At 43.4% G+C, this 19118-nt stretch overlaps 1 protein-coding gene across 1 annotated transcript in view; it reads right to left on the bottom strand.

The window, feature by feature from the left end:
- Nucleotides 1–19118, bottom strand: part of CTNNAL1 (catenin alpha like 1) — a 974420-nt gene that overhangs the window by 135313 nt on the left and 819989 nt on the right. The window contains exon 11 of the mRNA XM_086965342.1: nt 10788–10938. Coding sequence (XP_086821468.1) covers nt 10788–10938 — 151 coding nt within the window. The remainder of the gene's footprint in view (nt 1–10787; nt 10939–19118) is intronic.

The following is a 19118-nucleotide window of genomic DNA, read 5'->3' as shown; positions in this document are numbered from 1 at the left end:
CAGGGTCTGTTGGCTTAGTGGACTAATGCATCCACTCTACCGGCCTGTGTTTCACCTCATAGTCAAACCATGGCGGGTGCAATCAGCCTTTCATCCTTCTGAGGTTGATAAAATGAGTATTATTGAGTTGGGTAACAACAAACATCTGTTATTCAGTGCCAGCAACATGCCCATGTGGGTGAACGTGTGCTTTACAGATAAACATGCTATGTTTTATGAACCGACTGGCATTGCACCCTAAGAACTTCTCTTCTGAGCAGAGCTGTCACTGCCTGTCTTGAGCTAATGCGGGTTTGCTGAAAAGTTCTGGTCCTGTTCAGATAAACTTTATGTTATATACTGAGCTGTATTATGTATAACACGTATCCAATGATGTTTATATAGGGTTTGCCTTCCAGATAGTGGCTTCTTGACACCAGGTTTTATTCTATCTTGTGAACTTGAGATGGTCCATGGTTGCCTGATTAGTGTGGACCAAAGAGTTACACAGATTCGAGGAACGGTTGCCTAAGCGCGGATTCACAATAGGCAACAGATTTCATATAAATACCAATCAATAGCAGTATATTAATGTGCATTTGCACTTGTGATGTGTACATATGTATGTGTATAAGTAAAGAGAAAGGGTATTTAGGTATATATCAATGGGCATCTATGTTAGTGGAACAATATATAGATCTATGTTATGACAGTGAAACTTAATGTGGCTAAATTAAATATGCTACTGGGGAGAATGTATACTAATATATGTATGCCCCCCACTCCCATTTTATACCACAGAAAAAATGTCAGATTTTATGTTATTGCCATAGAGCAACCCATCTAATGTGGAAAAAACACTATTCTGCCTCAGAGATTATTTGCTTCCATGTCTTTAGATTATACTATCTCTGCTGATGCTCACAAGGCCTATTCAGTGTGTTGGCATCTCACTGTACGGATTTTCCCCCACATGCATCAAAGTCCCGTTTTGCGTTTCCAAATTTGCGATTTTTACCGAATCGCAAATATGGATTCGCAAAACGGGATGCATCACAGAAAATGCATAATTTTTGCGATGCGGTAAAAATCGCAATTTTTACCGAATCGCAAAAATTATGCGAATTCAAAATTGCGAATTCGCAATACCCATTGATTCCTATGGGCCAAAAGGCCCATAGGAATCAATGGAAATTGCGAATTCGCAATTTTGAATTCGCATAATGTTGATGCATTCCATGGGTGCAGGGGGGGGTCCAAAGGACCCCCCCCTGCACCCCTGAAATGTTTTTTTAAATGGATGTTTCACACACACATGTCCTAAGGACATGTGTGTCTGTAACATGACATTGTTTAAAATGTGATTTTGACCATTTTAAACATTTTTCGCAATTTACCGCGAGGTTCAACCTCGTGGTAAATTGCACTTGCAATCTTCAAGATCGCAATTTTTTAAAGAATGATGCATTGCATTTAAGGAATCGCAAAACTGCGATTCCTTAAATGCAATCGCATTTTAGAAAATCGCAAAATTAGCGATTTTAAAGAAAAAGCAATGATGCATCCCAAAAAGCATTTTTGGAATCGCAAACGGCCGATTTTAAGGAATCGCACCGTTTGCGATTCCAAAAATGCTTGATGCATGTGGGCATTAATCCACTATTCTCTTCTTACATTTTTATTATATATAAATGTATTTGTGTATAACTACTAAACAAGTCATACATAAAGTATGCAAAGGGTAACGTGTTTTATGTACTACCAATTTTGAGTTAGGGAATAGTCCTCATGACACACTTGAGGCTTTGCTTCTTGTATATCACGTTCCCTCCCATCAAGAACATTGCTGACATATAATAGATTACACGTTGCCCATAGATAGATCGATAGTTAGATAGATATATTGCGTTTGCTCGTTATTTTCTTTCATGCAATTGAAAAGCTTTCTATTAACTAATAGATACAGAAGCTAAAATGAAGCCAGTTAATTGGGAGGACCATAATATTTGGTCAATTAATGTCAGCTGTAGATGATGGATCCCCAAACAGTGTCATGTAGGTGCATGTTTGCATTGTGCTGAGGGGATTACCAGGTATTCGTTCACGCAGCTCTCTGATGGATGTCACATGCGTTTTTTTCTGAGTCCCCAGATAGATCATGCAGTCTGTGTTTTCTCCTTTGTACTGCCGGTCACCAGTGTACTCAACAGTGTAGCCTTGGTCCGTGTCAAGCATGTGCATGTAACTTGCATGATCGAGGTAACTATTAGCGGCGATACTACGTGTCTCTCTGACCTCTTTCAAGTGCTCGTCGTCCTTTTTCCCAGCCTCGCCCCCTCCCCTCCTCAGGGGCGGCAATCTGAGGGATAGCCCCAGGCGCCACAAGCTCTTGCTACGCCTCTGAATTCAACCTAATTTCATTCTTAGAATAGCACACTCAAGAATAGCATTATGAATGACACTGTATGTTTTAAAGGGTTTATGCCAACAGTCTTATTCTGTTGCTTAGTACTTGTATATTAACCACACAGTACATAATTAAAACAACACTTGTGCATGATGCTAGCAGGAAGAGTACAATTAACAGTTCTCACATTTTTGCGCTACTTCTGTGCGCTTCACTATGACAGCATGGATCAGCTAATTTGCCTCTATAGTTTTCTTGGGGCCCTGTGCACTGTGTATCCAGTTCACATGAGATCAGCTGTGCTTACCAGATTTCAGGCGAGAAAAGAGTGGGCCTTCAGAAGGAAAACACTCATCACTGGGTAGAATTTTTGCAAAAGAGTGGATGTTCTGGCAGCCCTACAGGACCGCTTGAGAACTTGGTGAGACCTCTACTGCTTAGTGTCAGTACCTGGCGTTTATATTGGATTTATTGACTTTTAGCCTCCATTGCAAAAACAGGTGGGGATTTTCCAAGATGTATCCACCAAGATGAAAATACATCACCTTGGACAAATTGTTTAACTTTCATATTTACTGTTAAGCCTTGAGTTGCATATATTGTGGAGTTTATGTCAAACTTGTGTTGCTTAATTTAATAACAAATCGTCAAGCTCATATTGGATTGAGCCACACAATTGAACATCAAGTTGCAAAAATGTATTGAAAAGAATATACTGGATACAAATTTTGAACGCACTCCAGTTTAACCCTAATTTGGGAAGGTTAACAACTCAATTCCGCAATTTAAAGCCTAATCCGTTCTTCAAGGAATTTCTTGACAACGTATAACATCATTTGGCAAGAATCTTGTTCTTAAAACTACGTTATAACACCCTGCAGATTAAGAGTTATACCGTAGGGGGGCGTGGCTTGGCGCCCGGGGGTAATGGCGGCGACTGAGTGAGGCTCTGTGCCGGTTCCGGGAGACCTGCCATCGTATGGCCATCTTTTCCTGTTTGGAGGGCATGCTTTTACATCGGAACGCTCCAGGATGACTTCGTGAGGATTGGGAACACTTCCCTTGCTTCCATACTGCAATATTTTGCCGCAGTAAGTTTTCGCGGCTTCGCCGTCAATGCGGCCGCCATTTTGTAACGCTTTGCGCGTACCTTCATTTTTCCCTCTGTGGCGGCTTATGGACTTTCTTATATGAAGAAGCCTGCCTGCTATGTGTTTTTCCACTACAAATGACGCTCTTTCCATGCTGGTCATCCTGGAACTAGACGCTTATCCCTCACTCCATTACTAACTCAATGTGCTGCAGTACGCTATAGTGGTCTCATCACTAGTGTGACAGCCAACTTGGGATGCTTTGCACGTCTCTTTGCTTCTACCCCTTTGGTGGCCTGTGAAGTCTTTCAGGCAAAGGAGCTGCTTTCTTTAATCTATCCTACAGGATATGAGACTTTTGACCATGCTGCTGACTAAGTGATTGGAAACGTTTAGTCTCACAACGTCTCTGCTCCACTTCCTTATCGTCATTTGAGGAGCGGCCATTTTGCGACTACAGGCACCTATTTCTGCTGTTACTGCGAATCCCTCCTCCTTTTTTATGCATCTCGAATGCTGTTCTTTATTGAATGGAGTATCCTTTGGACTTCTTGTGCCCTAACACTGACTCGCAAGAATCGTTGACTGGTCCTTCTACTACGTTGTTAAGTAAGGTCGTTGCATTTCACTTATGTCTCAACGCGCTCATGTGAGCGAATGCGCCTAGTATCTAATCCTGTCTTGTTCACTTAGCATAATCTACGCTCCTACCACCTGGACTTTTTTAACGCTGCCTCTCGCCTCATATCAACTTCAGTGACTATTCTGCATTTGCCATGATTCCTTCTATAGGATTATTCTCTCTCTCAGGTATATTTTGTGATAGACGTTTTGTAACGTACATTTCATTTGCAGACTCAAGTCTTTATCATACTCGTCACACACGACGAAAAGTGCTTTCTTGAAAAACTCTAGAGTCTTCTCTGCCTTCTCCAAACTAGAGGATTCTCTCGCCTCGTCGAGTTCGGACGCAGCAATGGAGTCCTCTCAACCTACATTGGGGAAAACCAACACCAAGAGACAGAAAAAAGATCCTCCCTCACCACTCAAGCAAACGCCACTCGTATCTATGGAGCTATTGTTGGAGGAAATCAGAGCCCTTCGTCCTTTTATGGAAGAAACCAACGTCAAACTTCAGGTTCTTACCGACAACTGGTCACAACTTCAAACAAGGGTATCTTCCGTCGAACATTCTGTTACGTCTCTTAAGGAAAATTGCTCCACAGTATCTCATTTGAATTCTCAAGTGTCTGCTCTTCAGAAACAGGTGGAGGAGTTGGAAAATCGGAATAGGCGGAACAATCTCCGCAATTACGGCCTAGCAGAGGGACTTGAGGGTTCGGACTCACTTGCCTTTTCCAAATCGTTCCTTACTAAATTGCTCCATCTGCTAGAAAGCACAAATCTCAATATTCAACGTGCTCATCGATTGGGTCGCCCATCTTCTCTTGCTTCCCCTTCACAAAGACCAAGTGGCGTTATTCTTTACTTCTTGGAATACACTGATCTTCTGAAGGTCTTAGCAGCTGTTAAATCTTCTCCAAAACTAACATGATCTGGCTCCTCTTTGTTCTTCGGTCAGGACTATGCCAAAGCTACCGCCACCGCCACAGGAACCCCTTCCTCGTTTGTTGATGTCTCCCTGGTTCCCCGCCGGCTGACCTTGGTTTTGTTGCCTTACCTCTGTGTTCCCATCCCCCCTCCACCTCTCCTCATTTTCTCCTTTTGTAAGTATGTGGTTTTCTTGTACCTTCCTTGCGGTCCTCTTCATGTCCTGTCCTTCTCTCCTTCTCCCAATTCTTCTTCTCTATTTGTTCATATGTGTTGATCTTATCTGCTCAGATTTTATTGATTCTGTTGTCTCTGTATTTTTCTTTCTGGTGCTCCTTTTCTTTTGTTTCACTCATGACCTGCTTATTCTTCCTCTCCTTCAATTTAGCTTCATTGTCTTTTCTTCTTTTTTCCTCTTCTTTACTTTCTATAAACATTTACTTCTTTTCCATTCACGTTTCTCATGGGTTTTTTCTCTGATTTTGCTCAATATGTTTCTCATAATAGGTTTTGTATAGTATGTCATTGAAAGTCATTTCATGGAATGTTAATGGTATTAATTCTCCAATCAAACGACAGAGAATTTTGTCTCACCTAGCTAAACTAAATGTTGATTTGGTATTTCTACAGGAAACTCACCTCTCTGACACGGAATCTGCAAAACTTAAGAGAGGCTGGGTGGGTGACTTTTACTATTCACAAGGCGATGGTAAACGTAACGAGGTAGCAAGTCTATGTCGCAAATCCATCTCCCATTCTCTCATTTCTCAAGAGTCAGATACTGAAGGCAGATGGACACATGTTAGACTCTCTCTTAGAGGTGTTCCAATCTCTCTCCTCAATGTCTATGCCCCCACTGGTGGTAATCCACTTTTTTGGACTGAGATATCCCATCACATCACCCGATTCGTTGATGACAATTTCATCCTGGCTGGTGATTGTAACCAACCCCTTGATCCTTTCATTGATAGAAACTCTGATGCCCCTCATATCCCCAATAAATCTCACAAACTCTTTACTCAAGCTATCTCCCAGCACAAGCTCATTGACGCTTGGCGACTTTGTAATCCGACGACCAAGGAGTTTACTTTTTACTCTCCTTCCCACCGCTCCCAATCACGAATTGATTACATTTTTGTTACTCACAACATCGCTCAAACCCTTACTAATGCCGAAATTGGTCCAATCTTATTATCAGATCATGCCCCTGTTCTAATCAACATTTACATACTTCCTAAAGCTGCTGGACCCAAGAGATGGTGCTTCAATAATATCCTTCTCTTGGATCCCAAGTTCACTGCCTCCTTCACCACTTTTTTGATGAGTTTTTTCTGCTCAATGATACCCCTTCTATTCCGAAACATACTATTTTGGATGCTTTTAAAGCTGCAGCAAGAGACTTTATTCTTGGTTATGTGGCGAAAAAGCGCAGGGCGGCTTGTAAATTCACCAGAGATCTCCTTCGTGACATTAAGAGATTGGAACACGCCTATTTTACTTCACACTCGCAAGAGAGTCTGACTGCTCTTGTCGCTGCCAAAATGAAATTTAATGAAAAATCTACAGAAGATGCCTCATTGAATTTGCTGAAATCTAGTGCTAAGTTTTAAAGTGGCAGGAACAAAGCTGGGAAAATTCTAGCCAACTATTTAAAAGTCAAGCATAACAAGTTGAATATTGATTCCATATATGACACGAACTCTGACCTTAAGCATAAAGATTCTGATATTCTTACTGAATTCTGCCTTTTTCATAAAACTCTCTATTCCTCTGAAACTCAACCTTCCCCTCACTCTCGCACACATTTTTTCTCTACCATTCGGAAACCTGAACATTTTACTCTTGACCTTTCCCACTTAGAATTTGACATTTCCCAGAGAGAACTGCTCACTGCACTTCAACGTCTCAAAACGAACAAAGCCCCTGGCCCAGATGGTTTCACGGTTGAATTTTACCTTCACTTCTCAAAATTCCTTATTTTAAAACTTCACTCTCTTATAGACACATTTGTTGCCCTTGGTAGTTCCTCAGGCTCCTTCTCCGACGCTCACATCTGCCTGATACCCAAAGAAGGGAAGGATGTCAAATACTGTAAGAATTAAAGACCTATTTCCCTAGTGAATATTGACTACAAAATATTCGCTAAGTCGCTGGCGACGCGACTGGACCCTTTACTTCCCGACCTCTTAGGTGAGGAGCAGTCCGGATTCGTAAAAGGTCGATTCATCACCGATAATACTAGACTTTTGTTTAACATTTTATCGAAGTCCCCACGTTTACAACACCCTCTTGCAGCGATTGCCTTAGATGCCGAAAAGGCATTCGATAGGGTTGAATGGTCCTACATTTTCCATACTCTCAAATGGTTTAGTTTCGGTCCCAGATTTATTGCCTCGATTTCCCTATTATACTCTAACCCGCGTGCGGCGGTTTGTGGCAACGGCCTAGTTTCCTCCGTTTTTGATCTTGGTAGAGGCGTTCGTAAAGGTTGTTCCTTGTCCCCTTTTCTTTTCAACTTAGCTCTGGAGCCTTTCCTGTCCAAGCTTCGTCAGAAGCCTAATATTCATGGCTTTCAAACTACGGACTCCCATATTAAACTTGCTGCTTATGCGGATGATATTTTACTTTTCATCTCTAATCCCACAGACTCAATTCCTGCTTTCTTGGAGGAAGTGCAGAACTACTCCCTGATGTCTGGATATAAACTTAATAATGATAAATGCGAGATTCTACCCTTGACGAAGTTCAATTTCAAACCTGATTTTAGTGCTTCCAATTTCACTTGGAGCTCTTCACACATCAAGTACTTAGGCTTGCACATTACCCCCTCTGTTTCAGATACTGTTTCCCTCTGCCCAACTAAATGTATTAAAAAAATATCAGATTTAACAACTAGATGGCATCCTCTCTACCTATCTTGGTGGGGTCGCCTTGACACCATCAAAATGATGTTATCCCCTATAATTCTCTACACGATTTCCAATATTCCAGTGCCCATCCCTTGTAAATTTTTCAAGAAAATTAATTTGGTTTTGTCATCCTTTCTATGGAACACCAAAAGCTCTAGGATGTCCCTTGCTAGGCTAATTCGCCCCGCATCAGAAGGCAGAGTCAGTTTCCCAGACTTTCCGGCCTATCAAAAAGCTTTTCTACTGCGACAAGCTTCCTCTGGTTGCAAGACCCCACCTCTCCTTGCCCTTTATGGGCTAAAGTTGAGCGCTCTTTCCTCTCTCCCTTCTCTTTTGCTGAATACATTTCCTTTTCGCGTAAACCTTCTCCCATTCCCACTCCTGTTCATAAATTTACTACCAAACTCCTTCTATCCTCCAATCCTCTTCCTCCTGCTAATATTGCTGACTTTCTAACCTCTACCATTTGGCATAATGCACATCTTTTAATGCAAATAAACCCTTTTACTGGAAATCCTGGTGGCAAAAAGGATTAATCTGGATCTCACAACTGTTCTCACACTCTACCTTCTTACCTTTCTCAAGTCTTTGTTCCTCCTTTAATTTACCCGCATCCTTTGCTCACAAATACCTCCTACTTAAGGAAACGGTGATGGCGACTTATGCTCGACTTTCACAAGCAAAGGCCCCCCTTGCCCTCCCCACCTCTGCTTCACAACTCCATTCCCTTTCACGCACCACCTCCAAAGCTTGTACTATTTACAAGTACCTCCATTCCAAAGAGTCTATTAGGCCTAAGTCTAAGGTGGAGGAACAATGGGAACACGATTTTGCTACATCGTGGTCCATATCCTTGTGGGACAAGATATGGACTAAGATTCACAAATCATGCAGAGCAGCGACCTTGACGCAATCCCTGTTCTTCATATATAATAGACTCCTTCTTACGCCCTCTAACCTTAACAAGAGATTTTCTACCACTCCTGACATTTGCTGGTCCTGCTCCTCTCTACATGCCACCTTGTTTCATATGTTGTTCTTTTGCAAATCTGTTCATGATTTCTGGCTACAGGTATGGGCTCAAATCAATGTAATTTTTCACACTTGCATTCCCTTTTCTTCTACTCACATCTTCCTAGGAAGCCTCTCTCCCTGTTGGGAGGGATCTGAACTTAATGTTCATATTGTTGACTTATTGTTAGCTGTTGCTTTTCAACAGATTACTATCAACTGGAAAACTTCATCTAATGTTTCCTTCAAAGCATGGTGGTATAATGTATGTCATAATCATAGACTTGATACTACTTAAGTCTTTACTATCCATATGGCTGCGAAACGTGCAAACCTATGGCTTCCTATTACGTTGTATCTTGATCAATGTGCTAATCGTTCATTTCGTCCACAGCCTACCGAACAAGAAGTCTCCAAACCCCCTTGAATACCCTTCACATTTCCTTTTTCCTTCATTATCACCTATTATGCATATACCTTTGCCTGACCTTGTTTTGTAACTACTGTATATCCTGTATTTAACTTTCAAGCCCATGATTGATTTCTGCAATTGATTTTGTTGTGCTATATTGCTTTACCTGATTGTTATTGCTCTCTTTTCCATTTTCCTTTAATTACCTTTGAATTATTTATGTACTATGTATTGACATATTGTCTTTTCTGACTAATAAAATTATTTTTCAAACTTAAAAAGAGTTGAAAACACTACGCACATCCTCTTCATTTGTCCAGCATATGCTTGGGCAAGAAGGAAATGGATGTGCCAGATGTGCATTACATTGGGATTTAGGAATCACCAAGAGGCCTTAAGGGTGCAGCCAGAAGGTAATGTACTGTATGTAATATTTGCCATGTCTAGATATCTGTTTGCAGTAGGGATTATAAGAGGCAAAAGGGGGCTAAAACTGTGATGCTGTAATGAATAATGTGCTCCTCTGCCTGAAATATGCACCTTGAAATGTATTAATCTTACTTGTAATTTTTGATTGTATTATACACAGTTTTAGCTGTTTTTATATGTACATACAACAGGGGGATGTACTGGAGAACCTAGTGACCAGTTAATATCCGTTTCTACCTTAAGTAATGCACTGAGATCAATGATTATTTTATTGAGAAGTCATAAATACTTCTTGATGCATATTTAGATTATATTCAGTGGTTGTTCAATACATGTTTACATTACAGTTGAATATTGAAAATTGATTGAATATCTTGTTTTACTGTGACACTTTTTATGGCCTCTGGCCAAAATAAAGTAGTAATGATTGAATAACAAATCAGTTCTGCGAAAGATAACGAAATGCTGATTGTGGATCAAAGAAAGACAGGCTACTAAGTTTTAAAAATGTCTGACTTGGGGGTTCACGACAAGGTAACGTGTAATATGATCCTATAGCAGGCTCATGAGTATAAAGTATTAATATTTGACCATATTAAAAAGCTTCACTATATATATATATATATATATATATATACACACACACACACACACACGCACCCTGAACATGCATATTTTTAATGTTCTTGTGATTTGTAGGCTTTTAGGCCTTCAGAAAAGTGCATTAAAAAAAACTCAAAGGAAGATTGCAAGTTTTAAGTATCTGTTTTGGGACTCCCCCTCCTACAAGACACTCCACTTTTTTATCCCTCCCCCACTCGAAGTCCTGTTTTCTTCAAAGCCCTTTCTCTCTCCTACTCTCTGAGGTTTCATTGGTTATATGTTTGCCTATGATTATGTACACACATGAATACATAAAATAAATTGAAAAAACAAGCAAAGAAAATTCTTCCTATGAAAAAAACTGTTCTAATATGCTTTTTATGGATCCTACTCACCTCTTCTTCCTTCAAATACGTCATTGATTTCTCTTAATAATAAGGACATATCACCAAGTTGAGACTCCCAAGCCTCACAGAAAACTTCAAGGTTTTCTTTCGCAATCTTACTGGATGGGTGCAATGCCAAGGTTTCTGCTGCAGAAATAATCTAAAATGACAAGGATACATGCAGGTCAAACAAGCAGGAGGATATATAAGAAATGTCGCACCATACGAGAAACATTAGAATTCTGCATTCTTTATTTTAGGATGGGAAGTAGAGAAAGCAGCTTGTAGGGCAGATGAAAACCCTGCTTGGCTCCTAAAGCCTCAATATTTAATGGTACTGTATAATATGACCAGTTATGGTATCAGGCCATTCAGAAGCTTTTGTGAGGCCTAGGGGATAAACTACTTGCGAGGCCCTGACCTAAAGATCTTGGTTTCAGTCTACGACTTTCCAGTTTCACCAAATTGTGTTACCTTAGGCAAGTACTTTACATCTCTGTGTCTACTTTTCCATGATCATCACATTTGAGACTACTATGAAATAACTCAGTTTAGAGTGCACTATACAAAAATCTCTTTTGAACCTGTTTTTTTTACCATAATGCTGCTCCATCTAAACATAAAGAATGTATGCAGGAGGCACAGGAATGTGACTTACTTCTTAGGTCACTATTACAATTGCCATCAGAGCAAAAAAGACAAATATTTTGAAAACCATCCAGTGGCTGAATTGCACGCTGTGCAATTCGGAAATCTGGTTTCACTCTCAGCATCCCAGACATACAACAAACAAACAAACAGCATTTGTAAACTGCAACTCTGTCACCCCTATGGGTATCTGAGTGCTGTGCCTCCGTCTAAGAGCCAGGCCTTGAGTCTCTTTCTGAAGTGTGCCAGCAAGGGGGCTGTACCAAGCAGGAGGGTAAGGTCATTCCAGGTCTTGGCAGCAATGTAGGAGAAGGAGCTTCCATCGCTGTGATGGATGCTGGAGGTGTGTACGAGGGTAAGTAAAGAGGACAGCAGGTGTTTGGTGGGTTGTTGGAAGTTCAGTCAATGGTTCAGGTAGGAAGATCCTAGGTCATGGAGGGCTTTGTAGGCGTGAATAAGGATCTTGAACTGGCATCTTTTCTGAACGGGGAACCAGTGGAGATCTCTCAGATGGGGGGCAATATGGATTTGTTTGGGGAGGTCCAGGATGAGTCTAGCTACAGAGTTCTGTATGGTCTAGAGTCTTCTGAGGAGCTGGGTCAAGATGCCGGCGTAAAGTGCGTTACCGTATTTGTAGAGACTGTGATAAGGGCCTGAATGACCATCTTTCTGGCATTGGTTGGGACCATCTGAAGATTCTATGCAGCATGAGAAGTGTGTGGAAGCAGGAGGAGGCGACTGCGTTGACTTGTTGTTTCATTGCCAGTTAGCTGTCAAGAATTATGCTGAGGTTGTGTGTGTGGTCGGTCAGTGTGGGAACGAGTTCTGCAGGACACCAACCATGGTCCCATGTGGAGGTATTCTTCCCGAAGATGAGCACTTCAATTTTGTTAGAGTAGAGTTGGAGGTAGTGGTCTCTCATCCATTTGGCTACATTGGTCATGGGGTTGCAGAAGTTGGTTTTGAGGATGGAGGGTTCTCGGTGAGCGAGAGGATCAGCTGAGTGTCGTCTGCGTAGAATACTATATTGAGTCCGTGGAATTGGACGACGTCTGTGAGGGGGATCATGTAGATGTTGAACCGGGTGGGGCTGAGGGATGAGCCTTGCGGTATACTGTATATGTTGTCTTTGAGCGTGGAGGTGAAGGAAGGCAGTTGGATGCTCTATGTGCGTCCTGTAAGGAAGGAGGTGACCCACTTGAGGGAGTCTTGTTGTATGCCTATGTTGTAGAGTCTGTTGATGCTGGTGGTCTGAAAGACTATGTCAAATGCCACAGAGAGGTCGAGGAGGATCATGATCCCAGTTTTTCTACGGTCAAGGAGTGTTCTGATGTCGTCTGTGGCAGCAATCACTCTCAAGTCTGGTTCGGGTGGCATAGTCAGGTGGTGGGAGGGGGTCTTGAGGCGCTCTCTAGTGTTGGTGCAGGCTGACAGGAAACAGGAGGGGAGACACCACCTGCAATGAAAGGCGGGAGGTGGCTTCCCCAGACTGACCAAAATGTGTGACCCTACTAGGCAATTTGTTTTCTTCTCCGTGCTTTCTTTTCCATCATTAGAATATTTAATAGCATCTTAAAAACACGCAGTTCAGGATATGTGCTCTACAGAAATCTCTTGTTTACACAGCTTAATAGACCATAATGTTGTTACACCTATAACAATAAAGGCTTATGTAGGATGCAAAATACAAATGACTTACCTCTTGAGCACTGGAGTACCGAGGGTGGAGTACAATTCAAGCAAAGAAATTTGCCACCATCCCCTGAAAGGGGCGAAAAAATATGCACTAATTGGGGTGAAAAGGCCTTTACACAGCCCTGGGCCCCTGTGCCATTGCCTCTGTTGCACGAGTGACTGTTGTGACCCTAATCTGGGTTAATTAATGAAACCTTCAGGGTAGAAGGGATGTGGTTCACTCATTTCAATAAAGGCCGCACAGTGCAGTGATATATTATAATGTGCTAAAGTGAAGCAATTGAAATTGCACTATTTAGGTCTTACTACTATACAGCACTTGCGCTGTCTGCTGCAAGCGATATTATTAGGGTGTTGTCGGGGATGCTATACAGCATGGTTGAAACCATTGGTAAAACAAACAGATCCCAAAGGCAAGACCTACTGGCTTTGCCAGTCCTTGTTTTAATTAGAAAATTCGTACTTCAGCTATAAATATCCACGGCCAATCAGCTGTGCTTGCGGCCTCTCAATGAGAGCACAGTTTGTTGTGTAACACTGTCTATGATTACAGTGACTTGTGCTGTAAAACATGCCATACATACTGACAACCTGGACCGTAGAGCTTCAAAAATCAGTGTTCATATTTTGCCTGCAGGATGGTAGAGCCCAAACAAAATATCACTGACCTGAGCCAGGTATGTAATGCAGCCCTAGATTCATTGTTATGTCCTGGTCTTTTCCGTTCATGTTTTAGGTTTGGGTTTCAGGTGTGGACTTTGTGGTTCAACCTCGCAGATTATTGCCATGGATACAGCCGGTTAATTACGGGTGCTCAGCATGACAGGAACTTCTTGACATGAAGGACCCCATAGGTTGGTGCAGCATAGGAAGGTTTTTATGGCGTGCAGCAAGGGTCATGGCGGGAACGGACTGGCGTGGGTCATCACATACAATGCGCAGGCAGGAGAATTTCAGGATCAGCAAAGAACAAACACCCGTTATAAATATAAACAAATAAAGTTTTAATTGATATCTGATATGGTACTATGAGAGAACATCTCAATTATCTACCACAACTCGGCCCCAGAATAATGCCAATTGTGGCACCAAAGATTACACCCAACTGTATCGGAAAATACATCTATCTGGTCAATAAAATGCATCCAACTGTAACACACAAAACGGACAACTGCAGCAAAAGTAGACCAGTCTGTATTAGATAATAAGTGCAACTGTGAAAGAAAGCCTACACTATGCCGCTGAATATTATGACTGTGCCACATATTGCGTTATTCACCGAGAGGCAGAATGCTGGGCAATGGTAGGAGGTACTCTACAAAGTCAATTTCATTATTGGGATGGGCAGGGAGCACCGAGGCAAAGAGAGGACACTGGATGAAAACTTAGTAAGGTGCTTTAGGGGTTGGCATTTTAGCTATAAGGGCATGAAGTGTGATTAGTGAGGGCCTTTTGGGGTGGGTGCAGCCAGTAGCCTTTAGAAAGGGAACTTTTGAAGGAAGCATTACCGGTTGTTGAAAGATGGTGCACATTTGTTGAGGAAGAGGGACATGGAGGGCTGTGACATGGTATTGTGGAAAACGAGTAAGAGGAATTCTGGTATGATTTCTGCTCATGGATTTAGCCCTTAGCTCCTCAGGTGGGTGGGGTGGAGAAATGTATATTTTACCCAGTGGCGGTACCGTGGAACCAGCTGGGTCTACGCTAAACTTCCAGGCGGATGTTAACGAATTGATTATCCCCATCCTACAGCATAATCCTCTCTTGCAACATCAAGATGAGTAGGGCAGTAAACCGATAGCAAACACAGGCGTGACAGCACAATACATGGGCAAGTTACCATGCCCGCATGTACAAATCGGCTTTGACAACAGAAAACCAACTAATAAGGCTGACGGCTCTCACTTAGTGTCGTCCATCCCTATGATTAGCAGCCGCCACATTAGTACTATTTTGTATATTACTTCTGAAAACGCGACCCCTACAATAAAATAGAGTTAATCAAGGTGTAGAATAGGTTTATAATTGTAGCACTGAATACAACGTTAATCATATTTTTTCACTTCAATTCTTTCTGGCTTTAAATACATGTTCCATCTTCAAATGGTAACGCGGCAACCATCCTATTTAAAGAAAAAAAAAACCTGAGGGAATTACACTTCCCATCACCCCACCGGTAGATTGTAGTTGTTTGTTCCATTGGACTATTCCATTGGACTATGCAGGCCTCTAGTGCCTGTCGAACAGCACAACATGGGATACGCAAGCCTCAGAGAATCTGAAAGTTAGCGTGTTTCTCTATTGCTCCTCTCCCAACTGCCCTGACTGATTACAGAGCAATTAGCGATGATCAAAACGGCCGGCCCACTGAGAAATAAACAGCCTCCTCCCCCATTCCTAACTACAAGCTGAGAAGAGCAGGAGCCTTGGTAGGCGGTATCGGACTCAAGCATGTTGCCAGCATGGCAGTCAGGCCGGGTCCCCCGCTTCCGGGGGAGGCGGGGCGCATTGCGCACAATGGTGACATGGCGCCCCCAACCTCCCCAGGACCCGCAAATCATTGGCCATCGGGTGCACGAAACGCAGGGCACTTACAAGTACTTCCGGTTCGCGCATTCATGCAACGTCGGGCAGGCCAGTCGCATACATGCCAACATTTCAGTAGAGCAAAGTGGGAGAATTAAAAAAAAAAATCGGGAGAATGGGGCATTGAATCGGGTTAACGGCATGTATGGGCTATGGAAGTGGCTGCTGCAGGATCGGACATTTGAAACCTAAATGCACGTGTTTTTTTAAACTTTCAGATGCACGGAGCGCAATGACAGGCAGAGAGAGGGTGATGCAAGTGTTGTGCACTGGCCTGGCAGGTTGCTGGCAGTGCATGCACTCCTCCTCCCCCTCCTGTGTGGCAGCCCGGGCTGTAACAGCTTCCCTGTGCACACATAGCCGCCCCAGTACTTCACACGTCTTTAAAAGACCATTGCCTTGTTAATGACGCTTTGTTGATTTTTCACCCCTTCTAGAGCCCCTGCATCGCCACCCTGAATATTGCTGGAAGAATTAGCACCTTACACAATACCAAACCCTGGCAGCTAAAACCCCCGAGGAATCGGGTTTTTGTTTGCAGGAATCGGGAGGCGGGAGACTAACCTTGAAATCGGTAGTCTCACGCCTGAATCGGGAGGGTTGGCATGTCTGCAGTCGGAACTGGCTTGCCCAACGCTTCTCTTTAAAAGGCTGGGGAGCAGGGACGGATTGGGATCACAATTCGGCCCGGGCACTGACGAAAAAAGTGGCCCACATTCAAGAGGCGTGGCCTATATTTAAGGGGCGTGGCCCACATTCAAGGGGCGTGCCCTTTCATGAAACACCATTTGCACAGACAAGGAATGAAAGTGGGAGGATACTGTTCTTGCACAGGACACAGGGCCAAGGTGACAATGGCCTACATGCTGAGCAACTAAAAAAAATAGCAAGGCCCCTTTTTGTCACAAAATTCCTCCAGCACAGGAACACCTGAAAAGCAGCAAACCCCTGCTATTACTAACCTACTTAGCCATCCCCAGACCTTCAGCTCAGGAGCACATGAACAGAGTTAAGGCCCCTGCAATTAGTAAATTAATCAACCCTCCAGGCCTTGGGAAAATGTCCTGGCAGGGGAGCACAAAACACAGCTTTCTGGGTCATCCAAGGTAGGCAGGTAGCCAGGGGGGAGGCTGAGGTGAAGCTGGTGCATGGGAAGCGCCTATCCAGTGTATTCTGGCAGTTTGAGTATTTACCATTTACTTTAGTATTACCCTTGTACCTGTGTATGGTACCCTTTTGTAACTTGCACACGTCACTTTTCTCTTGTAACACACTGTTTGCTACCTCTCACTTTTGTTTGCTTTAGATACTTGCACAAGTGCCACCATTGCCTACGTAACGTTTGTTCTTGTGCTGGAGTGTCTGCCATTAATTGCAGTATTATACCTCTACTTGTATTTTGTACGCTTTTGTAACCTGCACACATATCACTTTTTCCTCCTGTAATGTATTGTTTGCTCCTCTTGTATTTTGGTTGCTCACTATTGTCACTTTTGATTCATGTAACTTTTTGCTTTTGTAATTTGTCCACTTATAATTTTCTCCTCATGTATTATTGCTGTTCCTAGTGTGAAGCGCTCTGACACCTTCGGGTAAAGTCTGCGCTATATAAAATCGCATAAATAAATAAATAAAACAAAAAAATTCCAAACATCACCAGGCCCCCACAGCAAGGCCCATTCTTCCTCGCCCACTATGCCCTGAATGTGAAGGGCTGTGGGCGAGGTGTTAAGACTAACACCGTTTCTGGGCTGCATGGGCGCCAGGGGGCCGAGGTGCAAATGGCTCAAAGGCCTGAGAAACACCTGGCCCCCAGGGAGGCTGATTATTGCAAACAATCACCCCTCCCCAGCCCAGCCTCAGCTTGATTGCTTGGCAGGGTAGGGGTAAAGGAGAGGCCACAGCTGACAATCGCTGTCTGGCCGCACTGCGTGGCTACTTTCATTTTCTCTGTCTCTGTACACTCTGTGGGCCGTTTTTTTTTCTCCCCTTTCCTAGTCCACTCTCTGTGGACTGAGACAGAGGAGAAAAAAAGCAGCCCACAGAGGGCACTGAGGCGCCGGCCCTTCGGCCCATGCCCGAATGCCCGCCTTGCCAATCCGCCCCTGCTTGGGAGCAAGGCGGATGGTCACTTTTTCAACCAACAACCAACTCCTCAGAGTTGTGGACATCATTAGCCAACCAAACACCAACTCCTCAGAGTTGTGGACATCATTAGCGATGGATTCAACATCAACAAGTCTACTCGAGTAGTCTTTCTAGATGTAGCCAAAGCATTCAACCGAGTATGGCATGAGGGACTGCTTTACAAACTTATCAAACTCAACTTTCCAAGCTACCTGTTAAGCTGCTGTCTAGCTACTTGTCAAAACGGACTTTTCACGTGGCGGTACGAGAAGAATGCTCAACGCCACACCGAATTCTTGCTGGAGTGCCTCAGGGATCAATCCTAGGACCATTCCTCTTCAATATATTCACAAAGGACATCCCCACGGACCTAAAAAAGACTGATCTTGCCCTTTACGCCGATGATGTTGCAGTCCTCTCCCAATCCTTCAGCGACAAAGAAGTGGCTAAGAACCTTGATATATCGCTCTGCAGACTCTCTGAATGGCACAGTGACAGGCAGCTCGCCCTGAACACAAGCAAAACCACAGCAACATTATTCACCAGGAAGCTTAAAAGGAAACATCCACAGATCCTCCTCAATGGGGAAGAGATCAAATGGGAAAACAGCAGCTCCTACCTGGGGGTGACTCTGGACTCCAAACTCAGCTTAAGAAACCACATACAAAAGACCTGCCAGAAAGCAGCAACCAAACTGGCTGCATTATACCCACTCCTGAAGACCAAGTCGATGCCCATGCAGAGCAAGGTGCGAGCAATCACCGCAATTATTCGACCAACTATGACATACGCTTCACCAGTTTGGAGTGGCTGCCACCCGCAGCTTTGGAAAGACCTACAGAGACTACAGGGCAAGGCCTTACGGATTGCAGCAGGTGCTCCTATGTTCACACGAACAGCACACCTCCACAGAGACATAGGCGTTGAGATGTTGGACGACCATCTCCTCAAACTCAACAGGACATTCTACAAAGGACTGGATCAAAAAGAAAACCCACTGATCAGGAAACTTGCAGACATTTCTACAAACCTAGTTGACCGTTACCCATGGCCCATCGACGCGCTAACCCTGTGAAACTGAAACAGCAACACAGCATCCAAAAAATCATCACTGCCTGAAGGCAAACGCCCTGCAGGTATGCAAAACTCATCACTGCCAGACGGCAACCGCCCCGGCAGGCACCCAAAACTCATCACTGTCCGATGGCAACCGCCGCGGCAGCCATCAAACGCTCATCACCGCCAAAAGACATTTGACAGATGAAAACAAGACTCTGCAATAAA

The sequence above is a fragment of the Lissotriton vulgaris genome, chromosome 4_1 (genome assembly GCF_964263255.1).
Source record: "Lissotriton vulgaris chromosome 4_1, aLisVul1.2, whole genome shotgun sequence".
In the NCBI taxonomy this organism is placed as follows: Eukaryota; Metazoa; Chordata; class Amphibia; order Caudata; family Salamandridae; genus Lissotriton; species Lissotriton vulgaris.
Note: the sequence above shows the minus strand (reverse complement) of the source record. Positions and strands in the feature narration are given on the sequence as shown.